The 16,360-nt window shown below is 36.2% G+C and overlaps 1 protein-coding gene across 4 annotated transcripts in view; it reads left to right on the top strand.

Moving 5' to 3' along the window:
* Rasal2 (RAS protein activator like 2) overlaps positions 1-16,360 on the top strand; it is a 276,958-nt gene that overhangs the window by 110,699 nt on the left and 149,899 nt on the right. For all 4 annotated transcript variants that reach the window (XM_029538940.1, XM_021199327.2, XM_029538939.1 and 1 more), the window contains exon 2: positions 5,695-5,822. In XM_029538940.1, the coding sequence (XP_029394800.1) occupies positions 5,695-5,822 (128 nt within the window). The remainder of the gene's footprint in view (positions 1-5,694; positions 5,823-16,360) is intronic.

Genomic DNA, 16,360 nt, shown 5'->3' with positions numbered 1-16,360 from the left:
CTTCCTTCCTTCCTTCCTTCCTTCCTTCCTTCCTTCCTTCCTTCCTTTTTCTCCTTTTCTTTTTCTTTCTTTTGGCATTACTCCATGGACCTTAGGCTTGTCCTCCCTTCTCTCCATTCCTGTTTTTCATTTCAATCACATCTCTCTACTAACTTTTTTAAAAAATTTTTTTTGTTTGTTTTTAATACTTTCCTCAGTGTGAGGGGGAAAGCTACATTTCGTTAGGCACTATTTGTGTCTAATGAAGCTTGCAGCTTCATCTTTAGCTTATGAGATGCCAAAGTACTCTGTGTCTCATAAGGAAGGGCTCATACAAGATAGGACTAATTTCTATTCAGGTAGTCAAGCATTTGCCAGGAACCCAGGGTCTGAGGTTTCGATTAACTAGTAGACCAAATACCCAATATTTTAAATGCTATTTTGAAATTACTTGGAAAGAATGGATTGCACTGAATCTTTTCAACGAGCTTCCCCTTTAGGGTTTCATTTCCTTTTTGAAAACTGTGTTGGACATCTGCTTTAAAATCAAAGCAGAATCACAGTTACATAATTTACTTTATGAGTATTTATTACTTTGTCTTTGCACTCATTGTTCTTTTATTTTCTCCTCTCATTTGTGCCATTCTTCCATCATAGACCGCAAGAGAATTATCTGTCCTGATTCCTATTTCAAAATCGGGATCACATAAGCTTTATCGTACTTTTTGCACTCTGACTAATCTGGTATGGATTCTTATCATCTAGAGAGTAGACCAGCCTATTACATTAACCTCCCATTTGTCAAAGGCTCTATTCCTTCACTCATTCACTTGATTTTGTAACACATGGCTTGATTTTCTTAGAACTCTTCATTGCCTTCTTATTGTCATATGGATGGTTGATTCTGATGTCTAATGATCTGTGGAACCCTTTAGTCCCAGGACCTCCTTTCTAAATTGATGTTATTTTCAAAAGACTGAAACATAGTCGGACAAATTTCCTTCCCTGGGAAAATGTTAACACCTACCACTTCCTTATTAAGCCCAAACACCAAATCAAAGTATAGTTTCGTCAGAGCTCAGCTTAGGGAACTATTGAGTTTTGAGGATTACTAATAGAACATGGATAAGGGACTTCTTTCAGGAGCATTAGAGAACCCCAAAGCACTGGAAAGTCTTAATAAGCATGATCATGACTTCTCCATAGCTGCATTAGTGTGGAGTTTCCCCTTCTGTCAACCTTTTCTTTTCTCTATATCCTTAACACTTCCCAAGACCACGAAGCTACATATATTAGAACAGAATTGCATTCAGATAGCCAGGAGACACTGGAGGAGTTGCCAAAACCTTGGGTGAGGTTTCAGTGACCCCCTTATCCCCCAGTCCCTCCTTCAATGATGGGACACCAGTAGTTAACAAGCCCTATGTTAGGACATCAGTAGTCAACACGCCCTATGTTAGGCAGAGGTCTTCTGAAAATGGTTATAACTGTTCCGATTTAGAGTAAGACTGTTACACTCAGAGTATAACATTCTACAATAGATTGTGGTCATTCCATATATGCTATATGGCAGACATTTTCTGGAAAACAGGAGACACAATCCTGTTATTTCAGGGGAAATGACCAATAGTATTTATTGCTAGAGAAAAATTTATGACTAAAACAAAAATTAGAGTTTTGGATAATGTCTATCTGCCTACCTTGAACTTGACCTCTTTCCTGAATTCAAAGACATTTCTGATCACAGCCAGATGATTGTGAAGATTGACGAATGTAGGTATTTTATAATATATAAATGTCATCATTTTTGGAATGCTGAAAGTCCCAGCTAACCAGTGTTTTCTAAGTGATTAACACATAATGTTCATAAGCTTATGAGTATGTGGTAAAAAGAGCTACTCAAAAGAAAATATAAAAGTTATTTTTCATTTTAGATTTTTAAAAAGATTTATTTATTTATTATGTATACAATGTTCTGCCTGCATGGCCAGAAGAGAGCAACAGATTTCGTTATAGTTGGTTACGAGTTGTTGGGAATTGAACTCAGAACTTCTGGAAGAGCAGCTGGTGCTCTTAACCTCTGAGCCATCTCTCCAGCCCTAACAATTTATTTATTTTTTTTACTTATTCACTTTCCATTCTGCTCACTGCCCTCCTCCCCAACAGTCCTTCTCCCATGCCAGAACCCCTTCTCTTCTGAGTGGGGGAGGGCCCTCTGCATATCCCTCAACCCTGGCACATCCAGTCTCTGCAAGGCTAGGTACGGCCTCTCCCACGGTAGGACAGGTTTTTGTTTGTTTTATTTTGTTTTTGTTTTTGTTTTTTTAAATGTATATATATGTGAAAGGTTTGTTGCTGTGGTTTCAGAGTCCATGTTGTACTGACTCCTCCTACTTATTTGTCTGAAAATTCTTACCAGTTCTTGGTATTATGTTGAAGAATGCCCATAATTATTTTAAAATACTATTAAAGTGCTACTGTTGTTTCAAACCTTCATATCTAAGTCCCTATTTTCTCTTATATATCAACCAAAATGACTAAAGCAACAAGTTGCATATAGAAACATAAATGAACTAGTCTGTCTTTTATTTAGCCAGTCCTCGAGGACATTTGAAAAAAAATGTAAAAACAGTGCCATTCTTTTAGATATTTATCAAAAATCATTGTTTCATTTAAATGCATTTTAATATCAGTATGTGGTAGATTTTAATTTCTAATATAATAGATGTTGACATAATCTATACATATTCTCAGTAGTTTTTCAGTCTCAAGAGATCTTCATATAAAAGTCGATAATTTTTAATGCTCCAAGGTAATATCCAGTCTTAAAGTGCTTTCCATAGAAGTTTACTTTGGATTCTTCTTAATGTTTCTAAAATTATTTAATTTTTGTAACGAGGCCAGCATGTAATGTCCTTAGTATTCTCATAGGAATGGGACGCAGCAAATCTAAAATTGTTTCTAATTTTGCTATTAAGAGTCTGCTTTGTGACTCTGTTATGCTTTTCTCTAATGAATTTTAGGTACTAAAAATAATTGGAATTCAGAACTAGGAGTAAGATATTAGAGTAAAAAATGAAGTTTTTCGATACAGTTAAGGTGAAGTAGGGCAATGATCTGAACATGCTCTGTTCTTACAATTCTCCATGCATGGCATGATAGAGTGACTGAGTCAAGTCTATAGACATCTAAAAAACACCAGGGATTGTTGTTTGTTTTGTTAAAGCAATTTCTTAAATCTTAATCCAGTTATACCAAACAGAACAAAAATAATCACTTTCTTCTGTCTTTTTTCCATATAATTCTTAAAACTATCAAAAACTTGTGGAAATACCTATAAAAATGAACAATACTGGCCTCTGTGATAACTCACCAGTCTCTCATTGTAGACAGATTTTTAAAAATGCTTCCTGTTCCTCCTGCAGTTACTAAGGAACTAAAATGATTCTAGGAATCTACATGCTTTATTGTTGGCTCATTCACAGCACCAGGGGAAACTAGAAGAAAGTTCAGGTTCACAGACGAAGAGTGTTCAGCGTACTCAGAATCACACAGATTATTCAAGTTTTCTTGTTTAATACTGATGTAGATTTATCTTTTATCAGGAAACATAAATATAGGCTCTCAAATTCTAATTTTTAAAGGGTGGGGTCTATCAAAACCATCTAGCTTTAGTATCAGTCATAAATTGCAATGAACAGTTTGTGTTATACATGGCTACCTTGTGTAATAAAGTTAGTCACTAGAATATACAACTTGTGTAGGTTACTGGGTTTCTACGTAACATAGACTTAAGGTTTTCTAATATTTCACTGTGGAATTAAGCCTACATTGTAATAAAATATAATTCATTTGTCTAGATCATATGACTGCAGTCAATTTTGACATAACTTTTAACTATAGATAAGAGTGTTATAGACATGTCCAAAGCTTAAGAATTTATTTATTAGCCTTGTGATGGTGGCATACACCTTTCACCCAAGCATTTGGGAGGCAGAGGCAGGTGGATCTCTTAAGTTTGAGGGCACCCTATTCTATAGAGTGATTTTTCAAGTTAGCTAAGGCAATACAGAGAAACCCTGACTTGGGGAAAGGAAGAAAAGGAGAGAGGGGGAGGGAGGGAAGGAAGGAGGATGGGAGGGAGGGAGGAAGGAAGGAAGGAAGGAAGGAAGGAAGGAAGGAAGGAAGGAAGGAAGGAAGGANAAGGAAGGAGGATGGGAGGGAGGGAGGAAGGAAGGAAGGAAGGAAGGAAGGAAGGAAGGAAGGAAGGAAGGAAGGAAGGAAGGAAGGAAGGAATTTTAAGGTTTTCATAATATTGAAAAACTTTAGGATAACTCAAGATGCAGTTCTAACATTAAAGATGCTTAGACTACAAAGGGAAAGCTATAGGTATGGAGTGAAGATTCTGTAATGCCATATGTAACTGCTATATATTTTATAGAACAGAAACAGAAAAAGTAACACAGGCTGAGGCAATAGATTCCTATGAATCAGCACCATGTCTCACAACTCTTAGTATTATTGGTTGGTTCTTACATTACACCCTCAATTATTTTTGGAGGGAATTGGTGAGTTCCCTAAAATGAGACATATTTAAGTAGATTCATAGAGGCTAAGAATTTAAGCCAGAAAAAAAAAATGAAGGTAATATTGACCACTTACAGGATTTGAGAGGAGATATGTGAACTTATGTGCTCTGATGACTGAGTTGTAGCTTTCTATAAATATCTGCCTGTAATTTTGCATATTTGGATAATTACAACCCAAGACAGAAACTATTTACAGTTATTGACGTCAAAGCCATATATCTGCTATTTAAGATTTACCTTATCCATGTGGGTCTTTGTTTTCTACTGTCACCAGTTTGGATTGCTCTTGTAGCACATCTTAATAGTAATAGGTATTTGAAGTAATTGCTTTGGTATATTTGTAAAAGGAAGTAGTCCTTTGTGGCCAGATGACTTTTAATATATTTAAGGAACTAACATAAAAGTTATATTTAATCATCTAATATGTAGTTATTATTGAGGTATGTTTCTCATTTCACAGTACAAATGAGTCAGCACTTCATTTTAAACCATTTTAAAGGTGCAAAGAATGATAGTGCCATCAGAACTTGGGAATTGTTAGCTCATTTTACTTTGATGTTAGACACCCTCACTTCCAAGAGCCATCTTTAGATCTTTCCTTGAGGAAATAATTTTTGTATGCTTTAAGATCTCAGTGGCCTCTAGTGGTAATGTGATGCCATAGTTTTAGTCCCAATTCTTATGAATATAAATCCATTTTGTAGATGTAGTCACTCAGCTCTTAACTTTGCTCATTCAATTCTTGATTAATTGTATTCTCAAATCCTCTTCATCCCTAGAGGAGAAATTGTCATTTCTTCTTTTCTCTGTTATCCCTGCTCCTATATTTTTAGTAATATTGGTTTAGTTCTAAAACAGCCTCCCATTATCTCAATGTAAACTGTGTTGATTACTATATTAAGCTTATGGTACATTTTCATCTTGGAATGTTTGAGCTTTTCTGCAGATTGTAGGACCAAGTCTTCCTTAACCCATTATGATAGTTTTCAAAAGTAATTTCAGTTCATTGAGATTCATGTTTAGAATCACTGCTATTAATTCATCATATGAGAATCTTATATTTCAAATATTGGTGTACTGGGCATGAGAATGGTTTATTAATTGGTTTTTATTTTTTGCTACACAGATGTAAAAGGCCCACCAACCCACCGTCTATCTTGTGGTCAGTCACCCTATACTGAGACAACATCATGGGAGAGGAAGTACTGCATCCTCACAGACAGCCAGTTGGTGTTGCTCAACAAGGAGAAGGAGGTGAGATACAAAGCTACTACTAATTTCTAAGCACATTTCTGAAATTACATACTTTTTAGTTGTATTTTGATAAAGTTGCATTGTAAAATACAGACTCTAGCAACCATAAACTGTAGTCTAAGTGGGTGCTATTTTTATAATGATATGTTGCTGCAATGAAATAGCAAGCTTCACAGGCAAGACTGAATCTTGAGTAGGAAAACAATAAAAATCACATTAAGTTGATAAATTTGGAATGGGAAGGCATTAAGTTGTGGAAATCTGGTCCTGCAAATAGTCTAGATGGGCCCTTAACTTTGCTCATTCAATTCTTGATTAATTGTATTCTCAAATCCTCATCCCTAGAGGAGAAATTGTCATTTCTTCTTTTCTGATCACTCCTGTGTTGACTAGTTTTATGTCAGCTTCACACAAGAGAGTCATTTTGGCAGAAAATGCTCAGTGGAGAAAATACCCTCATCAGCTTGGCCTGTAAACAAGCCTGTGATGCATTTTCTTGATTGACGTTGGAGGTGTTAGGGCTGGTGGTTCTTAATATTAGAAGAAATCAGGCTTAACAAGACCTGAGGAGCAAGACCGTAAGCAGCAGTCCTCTCTGGCCTCGACATTAGCCTCTAGGTTCCTGCTGTGTTTGAGTTCCTGCTGTATTTGAGTTCCTGCTTTGACTTGACTTCCCTCAGTGATATACTGTAATTTGAAGCTATAAGCTGAAATAAACCTTTATTTCCCATGTCACTTTTGGTAGCTGTGTTTTATCATAGTAGTAGAAACCCTAAGTAAGACAAAACCCATCACCAAAAAGTTCCTGCTCAGTTAAGTACTAAGGGCTTCTGTGGCTGTGAAGAGACACCATGGCCATAGCAAATCTTATAAAGGAAAACATTTAATTGAGCTGCCTTATAGTTCAGAGGTTTAACGCATTATTGTCATAGTGGGAAGCATGGTGGCACATAGGCCAGACATGGTGCTGGAGAAGTAGCTAAGCATTCTACACCTGGATCTGCAGGCAGCAGGAAGATACAGTGAGCCACTAGGCCTGGGTGGAGCATCTGAAACATCAAAGCCTACCCTCCAGTGAGTGACACACTTCCACCAACAAAGCCACACCTCCTAACAGGGCCGCTCCCTGTGGGCCTATGGGTACCATTTTTATTCAAACTACCACAAGTACTGCTTTCTGGGTCCTCTTCATCTTCTATAGAATGTCATATGTCCTTTTCCTTTTTGTATAGGTGCATGCATGTGCGTCTATGGGGAGTTGAGGAATGAATATTGGGACTAGAACCTAGGAAATCCTACAGATTAGTCAAGTATTTTATCACTAAACTACATCCTTAGCCCATTTATGTTCTAATGCTATCTGTTATAAGTAATTTTAGATGTCTGAGAACCTTCATTCCCTACATTTAACTCTTGCTTTGGGTCTGTATATTTTCACTCTGACCTTATCTTCACTCATATTTCCCACCTCTTGAAATAATTCATTTCCTACTGCAACTTAGGATAGAACTGCTGTTTCTTCTGCCTTATCTCTGCAGGGGTCTTTTAACTTAATGGTTGAGTAATACACTGTTGTGCATGTGTGCCACATTTTTTAAAAATCTATTTAGCTTTTGATGGATACCTGGTTTTGGTATTGGAAAATTTGAGGAGTCCCACATGAGTTGCTAAATGTTTCCAGAGACATCTGGGTCCCTTCTTGGGACTCTTAGTCTTCTTGATAAAGTAATATCAAGAATACACTCTGAAGGAAGCTTAAGGACAATTTTATTAACTTTAAAAAAAAAAAAATCCCAGAGCAGGCAAGCGTCAAATCCCAGCAGCCACATGGAGGAGGAAGATGGAGAAGAAAAAGAAAAAGTCATTCTATTTGACTCAAGCCAGCTTGGAGGGGTCAAGCCACACAGCTGAGATGTTGCCATATGGTGGGGAGGAGAGCTTTAGAAAAGGAACTCTAGAGTACCAGAAAAAGCAAACTTAGGTGCTGGTCAGCATCAGAAAGAGACAGAAGAGGAAAAGGAGGAAGAGGAGAAAGAAGAGGAAGAAAGACAAAGTTAGGCGTTTCTGAGTCAGAACTCAGAAAGTTGGAAGACCCAGCAGAACCTCATGGTGGTTTATAGGGACTGGGTTTCGGGCTGAGAATTTGGGGAAGGAAAAGTACATTATCTCATTAAAGGGATAGTTATTCCTCCTATCTATTTAACATTTAAGATTAATCTTAAGATGAGTCTTCCTTCAGGATGGGTGGTCCCTTGATTGCCTGGTTCAGCTTGATTAACTTTTATCTAGAGGTGGATTGCATTCCTTTGAGTAGCAGGCAACAGCTTTCCCGTTATGGGTCTTCAACGCTTCCATAACAGTTTAATTCTCTCTTAGCCATTGTGGATAGTGTTTTAATAAATATGTGAGTGCAGAAAACAGTTATAGTAGTTTTCTTTCATCTGGTTATATATTTAGTATTTTTATCTACAACTTCCAGTATAACTACATGGCTTTAGTTTTATAGCATTTGTCACCTTATAAAATAGTAAATAGTTTATTATGTTATTATCATTTGTTCTACTTTAAGATTTAAAACAGAGTTGCTTGATTTTGTTTGTTTGTTTGTTTGTTTGTTTGGAGGTGTATCCCCTAGTGTTTATAAGTTTATGACAAAGGAAAGGAGGTAAGAAGGGAGGGAGGGAGGGAGGGAAGAGGGAGGAAGAAAGGAAGGAAGGAAGGAAGGAAGGAAGGAAGGAAGGAAGGAAGGAAGGAAGGAAAGAAAAGAAAAGAAAAGAAAAGAAAAGAAAAGAAAAGAAAAGAAAAGAAAAGAAAAGAAAAAGTAATTATTTTGGGACTTTTGTTTTGTATATAAATATAGCCTTAAACCTGTTTGGTAAATCCAAAATATCCTCAAACTCAAGATCCTCCTCATTGAGCCTTGTGAATGTCAAGATTACAGGCGTGCGCTCTCACACCTGAGTTTATGGAACAAATTTTGCAAAAAAAAAAAAAAAAATAATACAGAACAGTTTATAAACTTTGTTCCCAAAATTTCAGATTCTTTCATATATCCTTGAGATCTCTTCCATCCTTTCCCCGTGTTTAGTGTGTTAGTCTACCTTCTATTTATACAATAGACACTTGAGGTGCTAAGCTTTCAGGAGGAAAGGGTTACTCTGGCTCATAGTTTTGGAGGTTCCCCTCTGCGGTCAGTTGGTCTCATTTGGAGGTTCCCCTCTGTGGACAGTTGGTCTCATTGCATCAGGGTAGGTAATGAGGCAGCACATCATGGCCACAATGTCTAACAAAGCAGAACTGGTTACCTTCAGGCTGAGAAGCAATGCAAGAAGATGGAGTCAGTGAACCTCACCACTGTTGCCCTTTTGGGCATGCTCCCCACTAGTGTAAAGACCCCTTAGTGGGCCCCACTTTTGAAAGTATCCACTATCTCCTGATTCTGTGAACACTTAAGAATTTATACTATCAAATAATCCTACTTAGAACATGAAAGCATTTGTTTTCTAAAGCTAAATCCTGTACCACAATGTAGTATCCTGTATTACTGAACATCTAACACACAGTGATGTAGTCACAAAGGAGCAGTTCCATTGCGGTATTTAAAATAAATATAAAATCATCACTATTTCAAACTAGATAGAGTAGTAGTTTTACAATGTTCTGGATGTACTAAATACCATTGAACTATTCACTTTTAAACTATAATTTATATGAATTTTATTTCATTGTGTTTTAAAATTATTATTGTAACTACAAAGGAAAGTTTAAGTGAATTCTTGCCTTAGGTGGTTAGATTTATAGTAGAAAATATCAAAAAGTGGCTTTATAGAAATACCAGTATCTTGTCTATGTTTTAAGGGAGAAATAATAGTTTACCAGGAGGGAACAAGGGAAAGCCAATCATAATTATAAGTATATCATCCAGAAACATCTAGCAAACAGTAAAACATTCCCAGCTTTTGGAACAGTTTACAAAATAAAAAGTAATAGCAAGAATCAACTAATCAGGAACAATGAAGGCCATGATAAAGAATTCTGTCTTTACTTTTTCAAATGATCTAGATCATAGAAAGCATTTATTAGATTAATGCTATCTTCAGATTTGCCTCTCGTCTTAGGGTTTTACAGCTGTGAATAGACATCACAAGCAAGACAACTCTTATAGAGAACAACATTTAACTGGGACTGGCTTAAAGGTTCGGTGGTTTACTCTATTATCATCAAGGTGGGAGCATGGCATCATCCAGGCAAGCATGGTGCTCTGAAGGCAAACAAAAGACTAGATTCCAGGCAGCTAGGAGGAAGGTCTGCAAGCCTTCCCCAGCTGTGACACCACACTTCCTCCAAGGCCACAGCTCCTCCAACAAGGCCACACCTCCCGATAGTGCCACTCCCTGGACCAAGCATATTCAGACCACCACACCTCTTAAAGAATTCTATTGCTCATGGGGACCAGTGAGTAAAGGAGAGTGGAAACAATTAGTTGAGCTAGAAAGAAGACTGTTTCACTGAGCCAAGTAAGAAATGATGAAAGGATGATGCATTTGTTTAAAATAGAATCTACTACCCTGAGACAGGCAGTTTTGTTCTACCACTATTAAGTCAGAAATGTTTAATTGTGCCTTTTTAAAAAAATGAGACCATTGTTGTACCTGTTACTCAAAGAAGTTTTACATTTTGTTAATTTTACTGGAGGAAATTATTGGAAATTCATTATTATGGAATGATTATGATATAATACTTTCTACCTTTTATTCACACAGAAGAATTATAATGAGGATAATTTGAAACGTCTTTTGAGTAATTGACAGTTTCTTGAAAAGCTTAATGACTTTCCTGCTAAAATTTTCTTTTAAGGCTGTTTTAAACTTTAATCAGCTCATTTTGGAAGTGTTTATTTCTGTGTTTAAAAGAAAATTAAAAGAACCATGTAAGAATTTAAACTAAATCCTTAGCCAGGCACTGATGGAGTATGTGAAAGGTGTAATATAGTCTAGTATCACTCTCTCTATGTTTTGTGTGTGTGTGTGTGTGTGTGTGTGTGTGTGTGTGTGTGTGTGTGTGTGTGTTTCAATGCCCTCTTTTATCTCTGTGTGTTTCATGTCAGGTTGGGTAAAGTCTATTTGAGGGATATCCATGGAAAATGTTAAGAACACCAAATAGAATGCTGAAAGAGAAGCAGAATTCTGAAAGAGAAGTTTACCAAAAATGTCACCTTGAAAAATAACTCACTGGTTCAGTGAACTTCTTGGATGCAAATTGCATGCCAAACGAATATTGTATATGTGTTACAAAATTTATTTTCTTGCATAGGTCCAAGGAGAAACCCAAATGACTTGATCCAAAGCCAGTTCAAAGAGGGCACGTGAGGCCTTTGAGGAACTCTTGGGTTTTATTTTCCTTTCAAGAGATAAGACCAAGTAAACTACAGACTAAGGAGTAGAGGGAAAATGATAGAAGAAACAAAAAACAAAACAAAACAAAACAAATATGCTCCTCACAGGTCTAGCCAGCATAAAAATACAGAAGAAACCTGAGTTTGTAACTTCTTTTAGCAACAGTAACCTGTTAAAGTAAATTGAGCTCTGGTTTGTTAAAAGCTATCTCTGCTTTCTGTGTTTTGGATTTTTAAAAAAGATTTGTTTATTAATTTATTTTATTTGTACTTGTGTTTTGTATGCATCTATATCTGCACACCAGAAGAGGGCATTGGATCCCAGGGGACTACAGTTACAGATAGTTGTGAGCTGCCATGTAGGTGCTGGGAGCAAATCTAGGACCACTGCAGGAGTGGCCAAGTATCTTAAACACCAAGCTGTCTCTCTGGTCCCATTGTTTGGCATTTCTAAGGCTGGATCTAGTTGTGTAGGCAGCAGGGTAGTCATCATGTAATTTTAGAACATTTCAATATAATTTGGTTGAAGATACATTTATCCTTGTATATATTGATTGCAAGTATTAGTTGGACTGTGCAAAATAGCTGAAAATTACCTACCATTTACCCTAGGGTTTGATACCTGGGGCATATTTCATTCCTAATTCTTTTTTTTTTTTTTTTTAGCAAATGTAATGTTTTCCTGTTTGTGCATTTCAGTGTTACAAGGTTAAAAACAGTTCTTCTTTTCTATACCAAACTTGGTGATGGAAAGAAGACAAAAGTGAGGCTGGAGAGATTACTTGGTGGCTAATGGCACTTACTGCTTGTTAATGCAGTGGATCCAAGTTCAGTTGCAAGCACCATATTGGATGGCTCAGAATGATCATTAAGTCCTCCAGTTAAGGGGGACTCTTCTGCCGTTTGTGGGTACCTGTCTATATACATGTGGTACACATACAAATAAGATAAACAAATATTGTTAAAATGATATTTGATGAATAACATAATTTAACTGGAAATTAGAAAATATTCATTTACTAAAGAACCGTGATTTCATTAAATATATCATTTTGAATGTACTGTCAATGGGGGACTACCAAAGAATGCTTAATTAGAAGGGGACTTAATTTTAAAAACGAGGGCTCTGGTTATTAATCTGTAGTATATATCGAAATAAGCAATTAGAAGAAGGAAGACTAGTCAAGAGCATACTATTTCTCATATCTAAAGCCTTGGATGGCTTCCCAGTGCCCATTAAATTATATAACCAACCTGTGGTGTTGTGTGGACAGGATATACTTTGGTGTTTTACTTTGCTTATATCTCTTAAGAAGCTCTAGCCAATTTGCCTATTCTTCTTCCAAAACACATTAAAAAAAAAAAAAAAAACTTTACACGCTAACTAGCCTCTTCCCTAAATGCCTTTGCCTAAAATGGTCCTCATCCTGCCCATAAAAGATTTATTCATTCATTTGTGGGCTGTGGCTATTTTAATATTTAGGGAGAAGCTAGTAAGGTACAAATTGTTAATTTATATTAAATTAGTTCAAAGTTATAAATTAGAATAATAATTAGAGTGATAAAAAGGTTGTTATGGGATGAAACTAGGACAGTTATATTTTAATGGCCAATTAGGGCATTAGTGCAGAGGTAAGAACCCTGGAAATGTCAGTTCCTCCTGAGCTGTAGGGTGAATAGGAGTTCATCTGACAGATACAGAATAGAAAAGAAATAAGCAACAGAATTTAAAGTTGAGAATAAATAAAACAGGAGCACTGAACTGTAAAATAGGACAGTATTAAGGCAAGCACTATGGTATTCCTGGACTGTAAAGTCTGAAACTGGACACAGGAGTAAGTGGCTAGATTGTGGGAAACCTGTGTTCTTTAGTGAGAAGAACGTTATCTGGTAGTACTTTTGAACAGTAACATTGTAGGAAAGCTATGTATAATTCCTAAAGAGCAGATAGACAGGATTGTGTTCTAGTGGAAGTAAAAAGGTTCTCCTCCATCTCCTGCAAACATTCCTTTCCTTTGAAAATCACTGCTAGGCAAGGGATAACCACTGACGGGTGGTAAGCCTCAGAATAACATGACTGGATTTGCTTTTGAAACTACTCATATGTATGTAAAACTTATTAGGAGCAGACACCAGTAAAGAAACTGTTTTAAGAATTTGGATAAAAGAAAATAAGTATGTGCTATGATAGAATAATTGATAGAAGACTAATCCTATTCTGAAAACAACAGAACCAGCCCCTTCCGCAATATACATATATATTCAGTCATTGGCTAACAGCCAGCTTAACATTGCAATGGTCACTTTACTGCAGGATTTGGTATGTACCTTTTCCCAGTTAGGGAATATCATTTTGAATTTCAAGCTGAGGAAGTGGAGAACCTCTGGAGAAGTGCAATTCTACTGAACTTAATATCCAGGAGACTTTGACCAAGGATTCTACTGTGTTTTTGCAAGGAAGTTTTTTCAAAGGACAAGAAAAGATTGAGAAGACAAAAGATGCTCACTGGTAGGCTGAATAGAGAGGCCTGAACTTGCTAGTGAAAGACTTCTTTAAAATCTCACCGTTCCTAGAATCAATGGAAGGCCACACCTCAAAAGCACAGAAATTGAGGTGTAGTAGAATTAAGTGGTGTGTGTTTCTTGCTTTACTTAATAGTTCTGACCAAGATTTAAGAAGAAAATAGAGACACTGAGAATAGATTTAGATAGATTTATCAGTCCTCAACTTTGTGTGCCTAGAATGGTCCTGTTTCAAACTCATGGGTGATTATAATTTGCAGTGATGGCTGAGAGCCTCTATGTAGCTGGCACTTTGAGATGCTTATCCATAGTGTAGGAAGGAGAGAAAACTACACCCTAAGGCAGTGGCTGTCAGCCTGGAGCGAGCATCTGAATCTTGTTAAAACAGTGTTGAGCTCTACCACCACAGGTCTGATTTAGCAGGTGTGGGAGGAACCTGAGGAGCTGAATTATGAAAATCTGTTGAGTTCAGAATAAATGGAAATTAATTTCCTTATAATTCTAAGCAAGGAGAAAGAATATTCTGGGAAGCATATGTGTGTATATATGTGAATATATGTTACTATAAATACACTTGCTCTGCAGGTGTCATAGACAGTTATTCAAGAGGACAAAGAATTTGCATTTTATTTTGATGTGAACACTTCTTAGAAACTGTTGAAGCCACTTGTTCCTTACAGATGTCTGCCTCCTCCTCTACAGAAGATGAGAATTGAAGTGCTTGGTTCTTTTCCTTTTTATTGAATCCAGAGTGATTCAGAAGCCCAGTCCAAGATCAAAAAAATGTTAAAAAGTGTTCTCATGTCATAGAAACTGGGAGATATGTGAGTTCTTAAGAACATTTTTTAAACCATAGTATGAAATGGTAAAATAAAGTTAGGACAATCAAAACAGAACAAATTGATATCTGAAACTGTTTTTGTCTTAGCAGAATGCTAGGATTTATTAACTCTTAATTTGGTTCTTTTGAAAGGAACGAAATTACCAAGAAATTTGGCGTCTTTAAAATACTGTATCTAAGGAGCAATCTCGAGTGTTATAATAATAAAATATTCTTAAGAAATGTAGGGAGACTGGAGAGATGGTTCAATGGTAGGAATACTTGTTGCTGTTACAGAGGACCTGAGTTCTGTTGCCAGCATTCAGATAAGGTAGCTTACAGCTGCTTTTAACTCCAGCTTCAGGGGCTGTGTCAGTGCCCTCTTCTAGCTTCCTTAGGCATGCAGATCACCAAAGAATACATGCATACATGCTCACATTAAAGGAATAAATGTATAAATAAAAAGAATTTAAATTTAGAACACAAAAATGGTATTCTCCTTTCTTTGTATCAAGAATAAAATTAGCTAACTTTTCAGAGATAATACTTTAAATAAAATGTATGATCATAGTTTATCTATACTAAGACTTGGAGAAAATAATTGACAGTAAATTTGGGTGCAAATAGCAAGACTGATGTATTTCTTTCTTTGTCATAGTTAAAACCAGGCAGACAGTAGAGAAGTTTTTTCATAGATACATTATTTATAAAGTTCAAGGGAGGGCGGTGGATTACTTGCTCCTGAAACACTATAAACACTTAATGTTTCTGCAGTACTTAAGTGCTTATTCAGGTTGAAAACCATTACAAATAGTTTATTTGCTCAGTGATCCAAATTTTTCTTTATTTTACTCCCTTAGTTTCTACTTTTGAAGCAAGTAAAAAGTTACTTTTGCTTTTTAAGTCACTTAACCTTTCTGTGCCACTCTTTAATTATTTAAGTAGAGACAGTATAATTTACTCCTGAAAGGGAGAAATGACTTAGGTTACTGTTCTTAGAGTTTTGTATTACTTAGTATTTTAGGAAGAGTTTTGTCATTGTTGATTATATGATTTCTGTCTTTATAATTTTATCTTTCTTAATTCTACCCTTTGATTTCTGAATGTACAAAGAGTGAGTTTAGTTTAATGTCATAAAGTCCTGTAAAAAGTGTGTAAAATTTCAGTACTAAGAAGTGCTTGGATATCCATTCTTTAGGGATTCATAGGGGACAGAAAGCTATAATGTCCTTGACCCCAGTCACAGGGATTGGATTACTGAGGATTGCACAAGTCTACCTGCTTCTGCTTTGTTAGAATATTTGATGTGATGCATGTTGATTGTTGTCCTTGGAATACCAGGTGTCCCAGAGGACAATATTAATGTCTCTTCACTTGCAAGATTATCTATTTTCCTTCTAATGATTAATGTTTACTGTTAAAGACATTTTTTCTTATATAAGCTTAACACGATACAGTTCTGTAAACCTTACTTTGTTTCTTTTCTCTTTTACATCTACAACACAGTTTGGAGCAGGTTTTGAATGTGGTATGAAGAATAAATTAAGTCCTATACCCTTGCCTCTCTCAAAGAGTATTTGTTTGATTCAGCACCAGTGCCTGCAAAGACTCCCCCTCCCCCACCCTCTACTGGGCTCCCTTTGTTAACAATATATATCCTATATTTTCTTAGTAAGAATTAAATGTTAGTCATTATTAACTGTGAATTCTTTCTTTCTTTCTTTCTTTCTTTCTTTCTTTCTTTCTTTCTTTCTTTCTTTCTTTCTTTCTCTTTCTTTCTTTCTTTCTTTCTTTCTTTCT

Source organism: Mus pahari, chromosome 5, assembly GCF_900095145.1.
Source record: "Mus pahari chromosome 5, PAHARI_EIJ_v1.1, whole genome shotgun sequence".
NCBI classification, from domain to species: domain Eukaryota; kingdom Metazoa; phylum Chordata; class Mammalia; order Rodentia; family Muridae; genus Mus; species Mus pahari.
The sequence above is the reverse complement of the archived record's forward strand: the minus strand, read 5'-3'. Positions and strand labels throughout refer to the sequence as shown.